We start from the raw sequence: 18,046 nt of genomic DNA, 5'->3' as shown, positions 1-18,046 counted from the left end.
TGTTCTAATTACTTTGTTTTCAACATACTTTGGTTTACAAACTCTATTGTTTCATCAGTTAGTCACGTTAGCACTCCACTAACGTATCCACCATTATTGTTTTGTGAAGTGTTTACAGTTTAGCAGCTAAACTTTAGCTGTGGGCAAGATTCGCTTGCATTGTATACAGAAAGACCAATCACAACAGACTTGGCTAGCTAAGCAATCAGCCCTGCTAAAAAACCCCAGCTAAAACCAGCCTAGGCTGGTTGGCTGGTTTTAGCTGGTCAACCAGGCTGGTTTTAGAGGGGTTTTGGCCACTTTCCCAGCCTGGCCAGGCTCGTCTTAGCTAGTCAGGCTGGGAGACTACCAGCTAAAACCAGCCTGACCAGGCTGGGAGACCAGCTAAAACCAGCTACTTCCAGCTTTAGCCAGCTAAGACCACCCATCCAGCCTAGGCTGGTTTTAGCTTCTTTTTTTTTTCAGAAGGGAGAGCAAAGTATGCTTATGGAACGGCAAAATGATTATAATATTAAACGTATATTCTGAGAAAATTACAATGTTTTCTGACCTTAGTTGCATTTAAAATACCATATGACCTGGTCCTTAAAGGTATGTAGTAGTACTTCAATAGAACATGTTTCTACTTAAAGTGTATATATTACTACTTTAATTTTTTTGAGAGCGTCTCATGCATAACATAATACTCCTTTTAACACAGTTTGCAAATTAGGACACTATGAATAATTTAAACCCAGAACAAACTCCATTAAAAATTGTCATACCTCTGCTGAGCACAGAGGTGCTGAACTCCATTGCGCAAAAGTGATCATTTTCAAATCTAAGATGTTCTGGCAGTGGCAACGGTCGAGTTTGTCACCATCCCAACATGCATACATTTATTCAGATCTGACCTTTTGGTACAGCTTCTGGGTTTTTCCAGTGTGGCATGTCATTTAATGCACCGTACTTATCCACCATCTCTGTGTAAATTGTATGTAATCACAGGGATTTTTGCTTTTGTGAGGGTCAACAAGAGATGGGGAAAAAAGCATGGCCCTGCATAAATTTGTCAGCTTAGTGGCAGTCAAGAGCACTCTTGGTTTGCTATCTTATTCATACATTTACTTCAGACTAATACATGCACTGATAACAGCTCCGCTGTTTACAAAAATCAAACAGAAAGGTAGATTTGAATGCTTTTATTTTAGTAACAGTGAATTGACAAACATGAGACTACATTTGATTAGCATAAAATAAAAATAAAAATTCAGTGCATTCGGGGGACAAATGAAAAGTTCAAGTGGTTACTTTATGGATGGATAATGCACAGTTTGTATTATTCATGTTAAATTTAATTCTCTTTTATTTTCATATTCAAACAATGAATTACTGTTGTAGCACTACAGTTATTATATTCAGTGGGATATTATGGCCTTCATAAATGTTTTATGTTATAAAGCAAATAAAAACAATTTAAGTTTAACAGTTTTAAAAAGGCTTGCAGTACCAGGACATTACGCATTTCGTACATTCATAATATTGCATGGTATGAAAAATGCATTATGACAAAGTGGAAAAATAAACCATGTAACTATATTATTCAGCAGCCGTTTCTGAGGAATTTTAGTTTAATCTAGTTTATTTGCTGTCTTCAAAAAAACAGCCTAAGGTGGTTTGCTGGTTCAGCAGGGCTTCAAGTTTGGCCAAGCTGGTGTTTAAACAGAGCGTTTTAGAGTAGTATCCATTAATGAATTTATTATTTATTTACTTGTTCGTTTGTACCAAAAACAACCTCAATCAATTCCCTTTAACACAATATAATGTGCATCTGGCACAATTCCTAATGGAAAACTGTGGACTGTGTTAAATGTGGATCAAACAAGAACAAAGAACGAGGGTAACCAACTGTAGCTTGCAGATGGAACCGCAATATTACACAAAATATCAGCAGTGAATACCCTTCAACAACATCAAATAAACATCAAAAGCTTCACAAGATCCACAACTTTCCTGCAATTAGTGGTGCTTATATCTTTCTACTACCAGCTGCTAATGAACTTGCTTGTTAAGTAATGGTGATTTAAGCAGACGTTTCAAATGACTGCCATATGGTGAAAATGTTTTCAGGTTGTGTACATAAGAAAAAACTGTGTCCATTACAAAGAATTGTAATTAAACTTCACCATTCACCACAGAAATTTAGGCCGTCGAGTGTTTTGAAATCCATTTTTAACACTCACGCAGCACTGACCTGCACAGGCTTGACTTCAACAGGGAATCATGCGTTCACATTATCAAGAGTCAAAAGGTGAGACTATTCTCTGAGTGACTGCACAAAAGCATGGAAACCCCTTTCACTTTGCTTTTCACTTTCCACTGATATGATTTCTTCAGACGCAGGGGAATAAAAAAAATCCCTCAGCAGCTCTGTGGTGTGGTAAATTCATGATTCACTAAAGGCTGACCAGACTGAGGCCTCAAGGAAATGTTCTATTTGAATAGTTAAGGCCCTGATTATGGCGAAGCCTGAGATTAAATACATGGATCAAAATTCTCTACTGGTAAGGAAACACCTTCCAAGAACTGTATGAGTGGCAGAGGCAGAATTAACTCAGAATTTATTGCTGTGAGCCTATTAGTTATGGAATATTCTTTTTGGAGGGCCTGGATTTCTTGAGATCGCAAGGTCAATTAATATAGGAGACATTCTTTTTCTGGAAACGTATAGAGGTCACATTTTGTACCACACACAAAAAAATCTGTAATTTACTTATCCTCATGACTTTCCAAACCCATATTACTTTGATCTTTTCAAATATCTTGGCCAGCATTTTTCTGTATAATAAAATGAATTTAGGACTAGAGCTGTCAGGCTCCGAAATGACAAAACGCACCATAAAAGCGGTGCACCGATAGCTTTGTGTGAAGTCAAATATCACAATTTACTGTATGATGTTTTATTAACAAGGTTTGGGAGGAGCATGATCAGATAATCAACCTGGCCCAGGTGGAGCTCATCAGCCAATCACCTTAACAAGCTCAATTCGTATAAATACAGCCAGCTCACCTCTGTTCTACGACGGTTTTCTAGCATCCCACCCCCACCCCAACGTCTCACTCTCTATTTAAGTCATCCCAGTTCGGGATGGGGGGGAGTTCTCTGGCTTAGGCTCCATTCCGAGCTCGGAGCCCTCCCCCTGGACAGCACGCCAAACATGCTTATTAAATTGCCTTATCACATTATATGAGAGTTCGAACTCGTGAAATATAGCTGATATGCTTTATATCGTAAACGAATGATTCTTCTGAGTCAGATCTTTTCAATGAATCAGTTGAGCTCGTATACAAAACTTGTCTGGATGATTCGTTCACAAATCAGTTCTCGAGTTCCACTCACTGACTCATTGATTCAGATCCACTGGAGAGGAAAATGAAACTTCAAATAGACTATTCGTCTCACAAACTTACTGTATGACTTTGAAAACTTGGAGGATGAGTCGTATGGCCAGTTTTGTGAAGCTGTTTGAAGCTTTCATTCATTTTAACTACTTTAAAAAGAGTGACCAGTACATTAATTCAAAATAAAGGCATTCAGCCGTGGAATGACATGTGGGTGGGCAAATTATGTCAGAATTGTCTTTTCTTAAAAGGTTAGTTCACCCAAAAAGGAAAATTCTGTCATTACTCACCCTCATGTCATTCCGAAGACCTTCGTTCATCTTCGGAACACAAATGAAGATATCTTTGATGAAACCGAGAGCTTTCTGAGCCTAGACAGCAACGCAACTGACATGTTTAAGGCCCAGAAAGATAGTAAGGACATCTTTAAAATAATCCATGTGACATCAGTGGTTGAACCATAATGTTTTGAAGCTATGAGAATACTTTTTGTGCACAAAGAAAACAAAATGAACAACTTTATTCAACAATTTCTTCTCTTCCGTGTCAGTCTCTCCACCACTCGTTCAGAAGAGTACCACAACACATAAAGAAATTGTTGAATAAAGTCGTTATTTTTGTTTTCTTAATTCACAAAAAATATCTTGTAGCTTCAAAATATTACAATTCAACCACTGATGTCACATGGCCTGTTTTAGCAAGGTCCTTGCTACCTTTCTGAGCCTTGAATGTGTCAGTTGCATTGCTGTCTATGCAGAATAAGAAAGCTCTCGGATTTCAACAAAAATATCTGAATTTGTGTTCTGAAGATGAAAGGCCATACAGGTTTAGAATGACATGAGGGTGAGTAATTTCTAACAGAGTTTTCATTTTTGGGTGAACTATGTCTTTAAGCACAGTTTCAGTTCAAACAGTGAGAGGAAGCTGCCAGATCATAAGTGTGCTTTCTACGGTGGTTGCCACTGAACCCTCCCTCAGTCTTCGGAAGCCTTTACCACCCGAGATGACTGCTGCTGAGGTAACCCTGTCCCTCCTCACCCCGTCTCTCTCGCTGGGTCGACCCTTGACCCACATGTCTGGATCATCGCTGAGTTCGTATATGGAGCCGTCTTCCATGCTGTGTTCCAAAGATTCTAAAGACGAGTCCGAGGCTTCGTCCCCTCTTGCGGTTAACGGTCGCCCAGGCAAACCTGAGGTTGAGCGGAGGCGATACTGTAGCAACACACCCCGCCCCTTCCCTTTGCAATCCACATGGGTGGAAATACTGGGCTGCTGGAGAGATTCCTGAGAGGACGAGTCGCTGCGGTCCTCCACTCCACAGGCCGAATCATGCCCTTCCACTATAGAATCCCGCTTCAGAAGATCAGGAGACAAAGTGCTGGAAAGGGCGACTAAGAAATCCACAGGCCCGCAGTGTGCATTAAGAGATGTCATCCCCTTACCTGTGCCACATTGAAAGAGAGCCCAAATTGCTTTAAACAGAAAAAAGCAGCATTGCTAGAGGGTCAGAGAAACCTCAAAATTTGATAACTGATTTCCATTATTACACATTTAAATGCATATTACTTACGGAAATGACTTTAAATTAAAGGAAGAGCTCAGAAAATTGGTCATTATTTGGTCATCATCCTCGGTTGTTCCAATCCACTATAATATATATATATATATTTTTTTTTTTTACTGTGGAACATGAAGAAATTTTACAGGACAAGCTCCAGAGTAGAGGGGAAAACACCATAAAAAGGAAGTTCCTGTGGGAACTTTTTTGCAAGATGTGAAATACGTACCAATAAGTACATATTACTGCAGTTTCCAACAGAAGTAAACACTAGAGGTGGTAAAATAGTGAGCGATTGTAATTGTTTTCGTACACACTTATGATTACAGCTCCATATGTTTCGCTTTCAGGTGTTCTGCAAAATTCTGGTAGGTTTAGGGTTAGGTGTGGGGTTAGGATTAAATAGTCAATTTTAACAAGAGGGTGTAATAATTTGGCAGGGGGTCAAAAAATGGGCAGAACACAGAATGTAACAAGCTTGTTTGGTAGCTCAGCTAGCACAGATTTAGACTTGTATGAATCCCCTGAAATGCTGAAAAGATGAGAGTTTAAAAAACAAGCCAGAAGGGCATGCTTGCGATTGTGTTTTTACGCCACATTCATGGAGCTTTAGAGTTATAGTGCCACTCAACAGATATTTCAAGTCAGAGCTGTGATGACACTTACAAAATCAGCGTCACAGAAAAAAAAAATACATGTACGTTTATCTGTTCTGGGGAAAAAACAACTTATTTTAGCTCCACTCAGCGGACATTTCACATTGAATATGTCACGAAATCTACATGGCACTACGTATTTTGCATCTTGCGAAAAAGTTCACACAGGTATGTTTTTGTCATAAGATCAGGTTGAAAGACAATTCAGAGAATTGTTTCTAAAGACTGAATTATAGACTTAGACCGTTAAACAGTTTTTCACCATTTTTGTGTTTAGGATTTTTGGGGCTGGTCTGAAATCACGTGTCAATGACTCATTGAAGCCACTGAGCATGGGCCCTTCCCTAACACTATAATAACTAGAGCGCATTAGCATCAGTGGTTCGACCGTACGTAAATGCATATTACCTGTTTGCAATAATTTACAAAACAGCTCGATCTCCTTATTTAAATTTATTCGTATTTGACAGCTGAGAGAGGCGGTGGCTTTTCTGTGAGATCCCAGAGCAGAGAACAGACCAATTTGGTGTTTGCAAACAGTGATGACATTTTTTTTGTGGGCCGAAAGTTTGGTGGCAGAAAATTACAGTTTTCAAGTGGCAGTCTATGGAAACCATGAAATAACATAATAAAAAAAAATGTACATTTGAGATTGCATTTTAAAATTCGGACTTTATTCTTACAATTTCGAGATTATATCTCACAATTCTAATCAATCAACTCGTCATTCTCTCTTTTGAGTTTATATCCCACACTTCTGCCTTATTTTTCCCCTCAGAATGGACAAACTCGCTATTGCTGAGTTAAATTGAGTTATAAAGTCCAAAATATGAGATATTAACTTCAAAAATTCAGAATTGTGAGATATTTTTTTAAATGTTATAGGTTTAAGTAGTATTTCATGCTGTAACTGTAGGGCAAATATAATATGTTCCCTATAAACGGCAAATGTGAATACTATGTAGACCAATTGTTTAAATCAAATTAATGCTTTAAAATTAGAGTAATCATAGCAGGTTTTATCCATTTGTCTGTTTTAATGTCTGCGTTTAGCTTCAAATTGCGTTTTTGATGACAGTATTCTATAAAAATGATTGCATTCCAATTCAGGTACAACCATACATTTTATCTATTTTTCCGTGGATTTTTCTCATTTCACGTCACTTAACTGTGACGTAACTGTGACGTCTACTCCAAATTAGTCTATACTGCTTATTTTTCTCAAGATTTTGATAACTTATTTTACTTACTTGATGTTTTTATCATTCAAATTTGGCAAGGTGGTTAATGACACATTTATCTGTGGTGTGACAAATGCACAACACATAATATTGCTTTACACAGACTTTAAAAAAACGCAACATGGTTTCCATAAAAATACTGAGCAGCAACTCATTTTAGAATGATTCTGAAGGATCATGTGAAACTAAAAACTGGAGTGATGACCATCACAGCAATAAATAAATTGTAATAAAATAAAATAGAAAATTATTTTATTTAAAATGTAATTAATATTTTTTTTTTTTACATTATAATACAATATTATATACACAATATTTTATTTTTACTGCATTTTTATATAAATGCAGTCTTGTGACTAACTGTGCATGACAAAAATCAAATAAATTAAATATGACACTAATAATGATGCTTTGCGATTCGTGGATCGATTCTGCTATTTTTCGAATGTATCGCGATTCTCTCTGGAATCGATTCTGAGATTAGTTTTTAAAAGCAGATAGCGCTCTAATCAAATTTTTACCGCACATGTAAATGCTCACAAAGAAGATCGCTAAAGAGCGCTTGTGCATTCAGCTGAGCCATGTAATTGCACTTTGGCTCAGAATGCTTTTATGAAGTGAAACTAATGTGAACACAGCCCACAGTGAACACCCTTCGCTTCAACCTTTTCAAACGTTATGGTTCAAGCGTGTGTAAAAATTGGAAGCAAGCAGTGTTTCTAAGTCATGCAGTGCCATCTACAGTACTATTAAAAACGAAGCTTAGAATTGATTCAAAAGAGAATCGCAATGCATTCAGAAAATCTCGGAATCGTTCTCTATTTGCGGTTACATCAATTTATTTTCCCAGCCCTAGTCGCAAAACTCATTTAACGACTTCATGGTGCTTTTATGATGTGTTTCGTTCTTTCAAGAGCTTTGCAAAGAATTGGCATATTGAAAAAAGCTTTGTAAAAATTCTTAATAATTATCAATTTGTGTGCCACAGAAAAAAAACAAACAAAAAAAAACAGGTTTGATGATGTGATGGGGCAAGCAAATAATGACAAGTTCAATTTTAGAGTGAACTATTCTTCTAACAAAGGAATCATTATGTAATTGTCCTATTATTGTAGAAGAGACTTTCCAAAAGGACTAAAGGCACTTATGTATCATGAAGAGCCACCATCATACCTGTAATTTTAGGGATGCCCTCCAGCTTGGGCACAGGCAGGGTGATGATAATGCCCTGGGCAGTTCCCACCCACAGCAGCCCCTGGCAAATTAACAGGCTGGTAACTCTCATGTTCTTCTGACCTTCAAAAGAAAAGAAGAAAAAAATACAGGTATCAGCAACACTGAGAAACTTTCTTTAGCCCGTCTGTTTTATCTAAGCAGTATGATAGGATTTTTACAAACTATGCTAAAGAACATTATTGCGTTGCATATCAACAATTATTTCTGTGGAGACTCAGATTAACCCAGCGTACATCTGATTGGCCCCCCTTCACAGTTGTGCTTCTCTCATCAGCTTTATTTAACTGGTCAATTATAGCAGGGGGTAGGTATGGCAACATTTAGATTGCTGTTTAGACAAAAAGCAACATGGAACATTGAAATGACTTTATTCACAGTGCCCAAATCCCTGACCCTGGGTCTTTAGACATCAGAAAGCCACCACAGTATAATTAAATCAAAGCACAGCAGAGACTTCAGCAAGTATGGTTGGTGGCCTCTTGCTCGTATTATAAAGCTCGCTTTGCATGAGCGATCAGCAAGTGGCTAATTGATTCGTTTTCACGGCATGCTGTCTTTACATTGCTATAGTACTTGGGGAGTCCTTTGCTAATGTGTAAATTAAGCATTTTCAGTATGGTAGTTAGTCGCCAGAAAATCACTGAAGGTCATGAAAAAACATCAGCGAATGCACTGCATTAGGCAGAATTCCTTCTCAGAAATGTCACCTGTCCAGTTCTGCAGAGCATTCACCTATTATACATTCGTTTTTTGTGCAAGAGAGATCAACCTTAATAATAGATTGTCAAATAAATCTGCAGTTCTACAGTAATGCATATGAATTCATGAATGCTGAAAACATAAGATGCTGAGGTTTGGGAAAAAAAAATGCATATTGCATATTTTATTAGATGTCCTTGTAGTTGACGCATAATGTGTACTTGGACTCCTTCTGCATTATAATTATCAAGATTTTAGTTTAAAAAGTATGTTTTAAGTGTATAAGGTTCAGTCTGTTAACATTAGGCAGTTCACTTAATGATTATAATTTCCACATATATTCATACATACATACATATATATATATACATATATATATATATATATATATATATATATATATATATATATACAAATAATTAATATTAGCAAAAAATGAATGCATTAAATGATGTTAAAAGGTTAAATACTTGTTGAATAAGTGTTATTATGAATATATAAGGGAAAGTATGTCTCTTAGGTTTTGTAACTAGTAATGCACTTGATTTCTTTTCAGTTTTTTCCTTCACTCTTAAAATGATTAAAATATTTCATGTAGTCTCTCAATTAATAAGAGGTAATAAAAGCTGCATGTTTAACAATGCAAGAAATGCGGTTTAAGATCATTTTAGATATTCACATTGCAGGTCATTCAAATTGATTATTATTACACAAAAGTATTTCATCTCAGCTAACGTTAAAGGCAAGAGTTTAAAGGTAAAATATAAAACATTATTATATAATGTAATATAAATCCCTCCATTCTTCAAAGCACTTATCCTATGTAGGGTTGCAGGAATGCTGCAGCACAATATGATATAAATGAGCAATATCATACTCGTCGCAGTGCGATATGGCTGTATATCAATACGGCTGTAATTCAACTTTGGAAACGAGGCTCCAGGTAATCACAACGTGCCGATGTACAGCCATTTCGCACAGCTACGAGTGTGGCAGTGCATTTATACAACACTTTGAAATCACAAGTGTGTAAATACATAAGTAACAACAACAAAGTGTCTTTAAAAACCCTCATTTGTGCAGAACTACTTTCTTCCACCATGGATTAAAATCTCAGTTTGACAGTTCAACAGCTGAGCCCAAGCCTCCGTTACTAATTTGAAAATGCCACTTTAGAACTAACAACAAAGGAACGTTGAGCTGCTTTATTAACTGATTAGTAATTTGTATTTGTAGCTTTGTATTATGCGGAGTAGAATATTATGAGAGAGAGATTGACTGAGTGAGTGATTACCTGCATCTGATACCGCATTCATTCTTCAGCTCAAGATTATATTTGCAATAAAACATTAGTTTTAATGTCTGCTAAGGAAAGCGATATCTTTGTCATATTATCCTTTCATCTGTTAAGGGTCAATTTCGATGACCGCGCAGCTCAGTGCTGTTTGTCTTGCAAGGTCTAAAGTATAAAATTCTCACCTGAAAACCTCTTAAAACTGCATTCCACAAAAACTGAAATATTTATAAAATGATACTGGATTTGGGCATCCGCCATGACACTCGCTGTAAGAAGTACCACAAGTGGAGTGATACCATTATAAACTGTAAAGCGGCTGTTGGAGTTCTGATGTTGCTCTAATATCACACTCCTAGCAGCAAACCAGATTCGAGGACCAGAAAGAACTGTTGTATATAATATAATATATGTTTCAAAGATTCTCTTTGATGTAATATCAACAACTCCTCTGCAAGAATCTGACTTTTCCAGCTATTATTAGAGAGGAAGGATTCAGCCTGATGTCTGACTTGCTTATCTTGTCTGAAGGCTCTAGCTGATGAGAAACTGCAGAATAATCGGTTCACTTTAAGACAATAATTAATTCATCACCCATCACTTGGTGCAAACCTGTGGGATTAGCAGACCATTGATCTGTAATAACTATATCAGTCCTCCTATGTGTGATGTGTGCAGATTAGCATATTCAGCAAAGCCAATGGGACGTTCTCTGGGTCTAGAGTAAAAAAGTGGAAGAAGGCATCTGCCAAAGCTTATTTTCACTTTTGTGCTCCGTTGACTGTAAAACCCCCGACATAACATGAAATTGCAGCGTTACCTCACCCAACATGAACTACATATTTAAACACAGCTAGCTGCGTAAGTTCGACAACAGCCTCAGGGTCGCAGGACCTTCACAGACATCTTGGCCACAACGCTCGCCTCTTCTCCTTCACGTTTTTTGAAATAGAGCTGTAACTTTGATCTAAAGGTTTGGTGTTCTCACTGTTTGACAAAAATAAATAAATAAATAAATAAATAAAGGTGTATCTTTTTTCTCTTTGTTTTTAATGAGACACGGTTGTAGCAACAGGCCAGTTGACATTAACTTGCTCTGGCCAGTTCCTGAAGTCTGCTACAATGCTTTGGGTTTATTTTTCTTCTTTTCTTCTCCTTTCTATTCCACTTGATTGCAATTGACTGTGACAACTGCAGAATCGTGGGCTTTTTTTTAGCTAAACGTGGACAATCGCATTCAAGTGAAATCAAACATTGTTAGACAGTCTGAAAGGAGTTATTCTGCTCCGGAGGATTCTGCGAGCTACTGGAGTGATGCCTCCCAGATTTTTTCTATATATAGTCTGACGTGTGGGGCTGAATTGCACTTAAGCGACAATTTGTGTGGATCTTTACTTAAACTATTATTTTCAGTGTCCTTGCTTATATAATGAATGTTTACACACACTCCCTTATATTTCATCTAAAGCAGGGATGGAGCACAAAGAATTTGGCAAATTTGAGTCTTAAGAAGACCCGAAGGAGATAAAGATGGCAAAAGGTGAGTGCAGTGAGGTAAAAAAGTGAATACAGCTGAATTAAAGACCAGCTGCACTAAGAAAAGGCACAATGGCAAAACGCTGGCACATTACCAATATGCCACGGCTGCTGGAGTCATTACAAGAGTGTTGCCATGGCAACATTTCGAATGGAAAGCTTTGTCTGTGCCATTGTGACTTTTCCTGCCTGTAACCCCGGAGCTCCATTACTGCTCTGCGGGGTCTTAAGTTAGCTACTTATTCACGGTCGGTCCCTGGAGAGCCAGCCTACAGGAACCATTCCAACAAGAACTTCTCCGTCATTACCTTTTTATCACAAGAAGTGCAGTTCAAAGAAATGATGGAAACAAGCGCTGATCAAGCATGTGTGAAGGCATAAAGAATTTTAGTATTCAGAAGTCTCCTTTTATAGGGTCAAAGGAGAGATACTGACTGGGGTTGTAAAATGACGAGGGTGTAGATATGTTGATCTCCTGCAGGTGCTCCAGTGTTTCCGTATGGAACAAGCGTATAGAGGAACCTTCTGAAAAGGCCATCCAAACGCCTCCTCCGGCTCGCACCATGTGGGCCACACTCACCATCGGGTCCTGATGGACCTCAAATTTCTAAGACAGAAGAGAGAACAATGAGATTACATTAGAGATTACATTGGATAACCTAACTTCACAGCATTACAAGTCAAGTGGACATTTTCTGATTGGCCTAAATCAAATAGATGAAGAGCTCCACTACACTATAGTCGAAAAAAGTGAATAAATATAGTTCATCCACAAACAAAACTCTATCATCACCTACTTATCCTTGTGTCTTTCCAAACCTGTAGGAGTTTCGTTCTTCAGAGGACCACAAATGAACACAAATGTTTTTGACCATACAAATCAAACTACATTGGATCCAAGAGAATTTCATTGTCTGGAGACAAAATCATCAGGTTTGAAATGATATGAGAGTGAGTAAATTTTGGTTGATTTAGGCAAAGACATAATTGATAATGGAAAACCTGACAAGATGCCAAATGATACAGCATTTTAAGATCTCAAACACTGAACGTGAGTCACTGAAATTGCATGTTTACATATAAAATGGTCATTATTTTGATCATTCAAAGCGTCTAAAACTCATTTTAATGCATTTTATGCAAGTTGTCTTTACAATGATTTTGCTAAGTTGTACTTGTGCACAACTGGCACATTTTCATTTGAAATCTGAAGACCCATTATGCATTTGAGCTACAATTATTCAGCAGGAATCCAGAAAATATCCATTCCAATGAAATGGTGCATGCATATTATCTTCATCATAAATTTCTAAAACAATAACAAATTCTGTGCACAGCATGAAGAAACTATAATAATGCTTTGTAACAGAAAGGTGTAACCATCTAATTTGGGTCGCATTTAAGATGTTTGACCTACATCTTCAGTTGGGAAGTATAAACATAACATTAACATTCCCTTCATGACCATGTTGAATTATTTCAGACTGCAGTCGCATAGCTTTACTAATGGGTTAAAAGGTGGACTGGAAAAACAGAGACCAATGAGAATCAACAAGCAGAAAAGATTGGAAAACAGTTCGGTACAGAACTCAATAAGGCATGACAAAAACAAGCAGTTACAGAACTCCATCTTCTTTCTTCTTTCATTTGCTTTCACTTCTCCATTAGCTCACACACTTAATGTTGAACTATCATGATAAAGGGTCCATCACAAATGTATCTAGCTTAAATTTCCCACTCTTTTATTCTCAATATAATACATATACAAGGACGTCCTCACATGCAGTCTGAAACCAGGACAAGATCAATGAGCATTCAGCCACTCAAGGTGGCACAAGAAAGTGAAAATCTTATACACTTGTATAAATAAAATGTTCAGCATGACTGAAAGCTTGTTTTCATGGACGTTGCTCCATATATGTGACCCTGGACCACAAAACCAGCCTTGAGTACCATGAGTATATTTGTAGCAATAGCCAAAAAAACATTGTATGGGTCAAAATTATCGATTTTTGCTTTATGCCAAAAATCATTATGATATAATTTTAGACTGTAAATATATCAAAACTTAATTTTTGATTAGTAATATGCATTGCTAAGAACTTCATTTGGACAACTTTAAAGGTGATTTTATTGTATCTTGGCCAAATATTGTCCTATCCTAACAACATACATCAATGGAAAGATTCTTTATTCAGCTTTCACATGATGTATAAATCCCATTTTCAAAAAAATTACCCTTTTGACTGGTTTTGTGGTCAATGGTCACATATATGTGTCGCTAGTTTATTGCTAGGAGACCATACTTAAGTACACTCTTAAAAATAAAGACATAGAAGAACCATTTTTGGTTCCATAAAGAACCATTTAGTCAAAGGTTCTTTAAAGAACCATCTCTTTCTTGCCTTTTATAATCTGAAGAACCTTCCTTTGCCCCAAAGAACCTTTTGTGAAACAGAAAGGTTCTTCAGATGTTATAGGTTCTTTATAGAACCATTTAGACAAAAAAGGTTCTTCTATGGCATCTTGAAGCACCTTTATTTTTAACAGTGTATGGTTCAGGTAATTTTCTCTAAACCAGAAGATCCACAATCGTGTGAAAATTCAGACCTGATTTATAATGTTATGTATACTAGAGATGCTAAGCAATGAAAGCAGATCTCAAATGCAACCACAGAGGGAGAAGAGGGCATTTCACATCTTCAAATTTCTTTTTCCTTGGTCTGATCCCTGCAAAACACCACAGGGCTGAGGCAAAACCTGAGTATTTGGACTGCTACACTCCTGGGAAACCCTGGATTTTAGCCTGTGGCAAAAATGTTAAGAAGCAGGCATTATTCTGGTCAGCCTCTATCAAAAGATCTCCAGCTGAGCAACAGATACCTCATCCAAAGATTAAGCTGGAGGTCCCTTTTTGCTCAAGACCAGTTCACTTCCGTCACTGAATCAGAAGAGATACAGTTAATTCACTTGGAAATAAACATTCTGAATATTTACATACGCTCATGTTGTTTCAAACCTGTATGACTTTCTTCTTTGAAACACAATTAAACATAATTTGAAGACTGTCTCAGTGTTTTTGTGTCTAGTTGTATTCACATCAATTGGTTAATTTTATTTTCCCAGTTCAGAACAATTCCTTTCAAAAATGTGTACTAGGCTAGCTATAAAGTTTCATCAAGTGAAAGATGAAATCATAATGCTTACGTTTACTCGGTGTAAATCACATCACCAATTTTAGCCTTTATTATTTAAAAACACTCTACTCTAAAAGGTAAAAATCTTAGCAACCCATGGGTTATACTCACTGCATTTGAGCTGTCTTTGGATGTCTTTTGTAATTTCTACTCTGTAGTCGTGTAAAATAAAAAGCTCAGTTTGTTATGAAGAAGGGTTGATGAGAATTGTTGCCTTGTCTCTGAATCTGTTTAGAATGTTAAAACATGAAACCGCAATAATATGCCCGCAGCTGTTTCTTATTCTCCCTGTGATCAAAGAATTTAATAACATTTTGCACTGGCCGAATAAATTACTAAAGTCAAAACTCCATTACACTGTAAATATTATCAATCTTAAAACAAACTGAAGAGGAGCTGAGTGTAAATGAGGTAAAACAAAACTACAAATAGACTATGACATGTTAAGACAACACAGATCTTTTCAACAGAGCTGCCCAATGTGCTTAGTTCTCTAAATTGGTCTCTGGGAGCCTGAAGGGCTCTATACTCAACTGTGATGATTTTGCAGCTTTTTTTAGAGATAACATATCCATAAAGATCTTCGAATTTAAAAAGGCACTTATGACTGAAGCAGCTCCGAAACTCATTTGACCAGAGGGCCTACTACTATGTTTAAAAGAGTCCTTTATTAACATTACCCTGCTCACTGCTAATACCTCAAAGGACCAATGGTATAACCTGTTCTTAAGCACTACTTACCAATACAGACTGGTATAAATGATATCTTCAATTGCTTCTGAAATCTTTAGACCTTAGTGCTAACTCATATTAATGCTAAATACTTTTATATACTGTTATAGCTCCTGCTCAGTAACAAAAATGTTAAGCCTTTGATGCTGTGGTTGCAAGCAGTCCAACTGGTAAACTGTTGAGATGGATTCTCAACTTGGAAACAATTATGAGTTTGTTTGGATCCTGCCCAAACATAAAAACTGTTGATTTCAAATCCAACTCTTATATTTCAAAACATATGAAAATAAATATTTTGATCAGCTATGCCACTGTTATCACTGAAGAAATATTGTTTCTCTAAGAGAAAAAGGAAGCCTGTTTCTGTCAGTAAAAAATAAGGTTTAAAGGGAACCCTGGGTTTAAAAGGGGTCATCGGATGCAAAACCCACTTTTACATGTTGTCTGACAATTAATCGAGCTATTGAGGTGTTCTGTTGTTGGATGTAATAATGAACACAGCAGTCGTCATTTACTTCCGACATCTAAGCCGCTGAAGATGCAGAGGATTAACGTTACTTTCGTTTTTGAAAGGAAAGCACCGATCCCGATCTACATATGTGTTCATGCAAATCATTCTGATGCAGCTTCACCCACAGCAAAAGTGTGTATAAGGGTTTTTTATGCATCTTTGCAAATGGGCTTTCTTAATAATATGTTGGTTAGCAAGTTTTGCAGCTAAAGTAAACATTGAGGCTTGTCATCCCATGGCAAACAGGGATGGGGCGAGCAGAGCTCATTAGCATTTAAAGGGAACATGCAACAGAATAGCTCACTCTAAAAAAAGGCTGATTTTGACAAGGTAAAAAGAGTGTTTTTTACACTACCATTGAGAAATTTTAACCAAAGTATGTTATAAACTTCTCATTAAGACCCTAAAGAATCATATAAACTTATAAAAAACATATAAACATATTAAAAAAATGGGAATCCGATGACCCCTTTAAGACCTGTATGGCTTAATATAATGTAAATGATGTCTCTTACTGAAATATGTAGTAAAAAAATTTACATCATTTAAAAAAATCACATTGTTTTGTACATATTTTGGACTATAGTGGGTGCCGTTATTTCAATAACGTGAAATGGTTGCATTTGATGAGCTACTGGCTCTACCCATTGCTATTTTTACCGAAACACAACTTGGAAAATAAAATATTGATATGATGCCACATTCTGCAGCTTTTGGTTGTCATTTTCAGTCAAAGGACAACAACAGAAGTGATGTAAGTCTTCACTTAGGAAGATAATAGGAAGGATAATAGGAAGATGCCTGTGGATGAATAAAACTTCCTAAAGACCTGCGTTTTTGTTCTCTCCACTTCAGCCCTGATGCCTTTGATACTTTTTATGGAACACAGCTACTGAAAGACCTTACAAACGGCAGAGACACAAAATGCTAGATACCATCCTGCAAGTATGTAAACATATAGATGCTTGTCATGATGCCGCAGACACTGAAGGAGTTTCTCAGTGCAGATTTCACTCAATATCCAGGGGTGCTTAAACTCCTTGTGAGGAAAATCAATGGTACATTATTTGGTTTAAGCCTATGGTTAAATCCAATGTCACCTGTAAGCATTTTCAGTCGCTGTGGTCATCGTATCAGTATTTTATTTGCTGAGTTGTGTTACGGAAAACATAGCAACAGGTAGCACCAGTAGTGCACCGAGTGCAACCATTTTCATTCCATTCCACCCCCCATATTCACCCAAAATATGTAAAATTATGTGGATTTAAAAAAAAAAAAAAAGCAAATCTTCTATGGGTTTCCAATTACATATTTTGGTAAGAGACATCATTCATGTTATTTTAAACCATACAAGTCTTAATACCCTTTAAAATAAGTAACATTTAGTAACTTTTTGTTACAACTAAAGTTACAGTTATGAAATACAAAGTAAAAATGACAAGAAATAGTTCCATTTGTGAGAATTATAAACTACACTATAAGTCAAATTATGAAATATAATGAAACATTTTGAGATATAAAGTAACAATTAACAAATACAAAGTCACAATTATAACACAAAAATCTGCGATATAAAGAGGAATCATGCTTCCACAGTGTCAGTTCCAGACTACAGATACTGTACACAGTACTGCTCTGTCTAATCTTTCAGAACAACTCCTTTTTTTCGTAAATATGCAACAGTCTCCTAACTCCGACATACTTGTTTTACGGAGATCTAGCATTCAGTGTCTAAGGTTCTCAAGCAGAAGAGCCTTCCAGAAAACCTAATGCTGTTGTAACCATTAAGCAATATCAAAAAGCATGCTTTAGCTTAGCGTTGAAAAAATTTAAATTGTAAGCATGTAAACTACTTTGCACAACACTGTGTTCTTGTTTCCACTAAAGCACAAGACACAAGATGGATTGTTCTCAAATCATACTGGAGAACATCGTCAGGTTTTACACACACAGACAATTTATTGTGAATTTATTCATAATCTTCACTTTGAATATGCCTGTAATC

At 36.7% G+C, this 18,046-nt stretch overlaps 1 protein-coding gene across 1 annotated transcript in view; it reads right to left on the bottom strand.

Moving 5' to 3' along the window:
• Window positions 1–1,166: 1,166 nt before the first annotated feature.
• arhgef10la (Rho guanine nucleotide exchange factor (GEF) 10-like a) overlaps window positions 1,167–18,046 on the bottom strand; it is a 153,534-nt gene continuing 136,654 nt past the window's right edge. The window contains exons 24-26 of the mRNA XM_073825406.1: window positions 12,037–12,208; window positions 8,010–8,132; window positions 1,167–4,823 (exon numbers count right to left, since the gene is read on the bottom strand). Of these exons, the coding sequence (XP_073681507.1) occupies window positions 4,288–4,823; window positions 8,010–8,132; window positions 12,037–12,208 (831 nt within the window). The 3' untranslated portion in view covers window positions 1,167–4,287. The remainder of the gene's footprint in view (window positions 4,824–8,009; window positions 8,133–12,036; window positions 12,209–18,046) is intronic.

This window comes from Garra rufa, chromosome 20 (genome assembly GCF_049309525.1).
Source record: "Garra rufa chromosome 20, GarRuf1.0, whole genome shotgun sequence".
Lineage (NCBI taxonomy): Eukaryota > Metazoa > Chordata > Actinopteri > Cypriniformes > Cyprinidae > Garra > Garra rufa.
The sequence above is the reverse complement of the archived record's forward strand: the minus strand, read 5'-3'. Positions and strand labels throughout refer to the sequence as shown.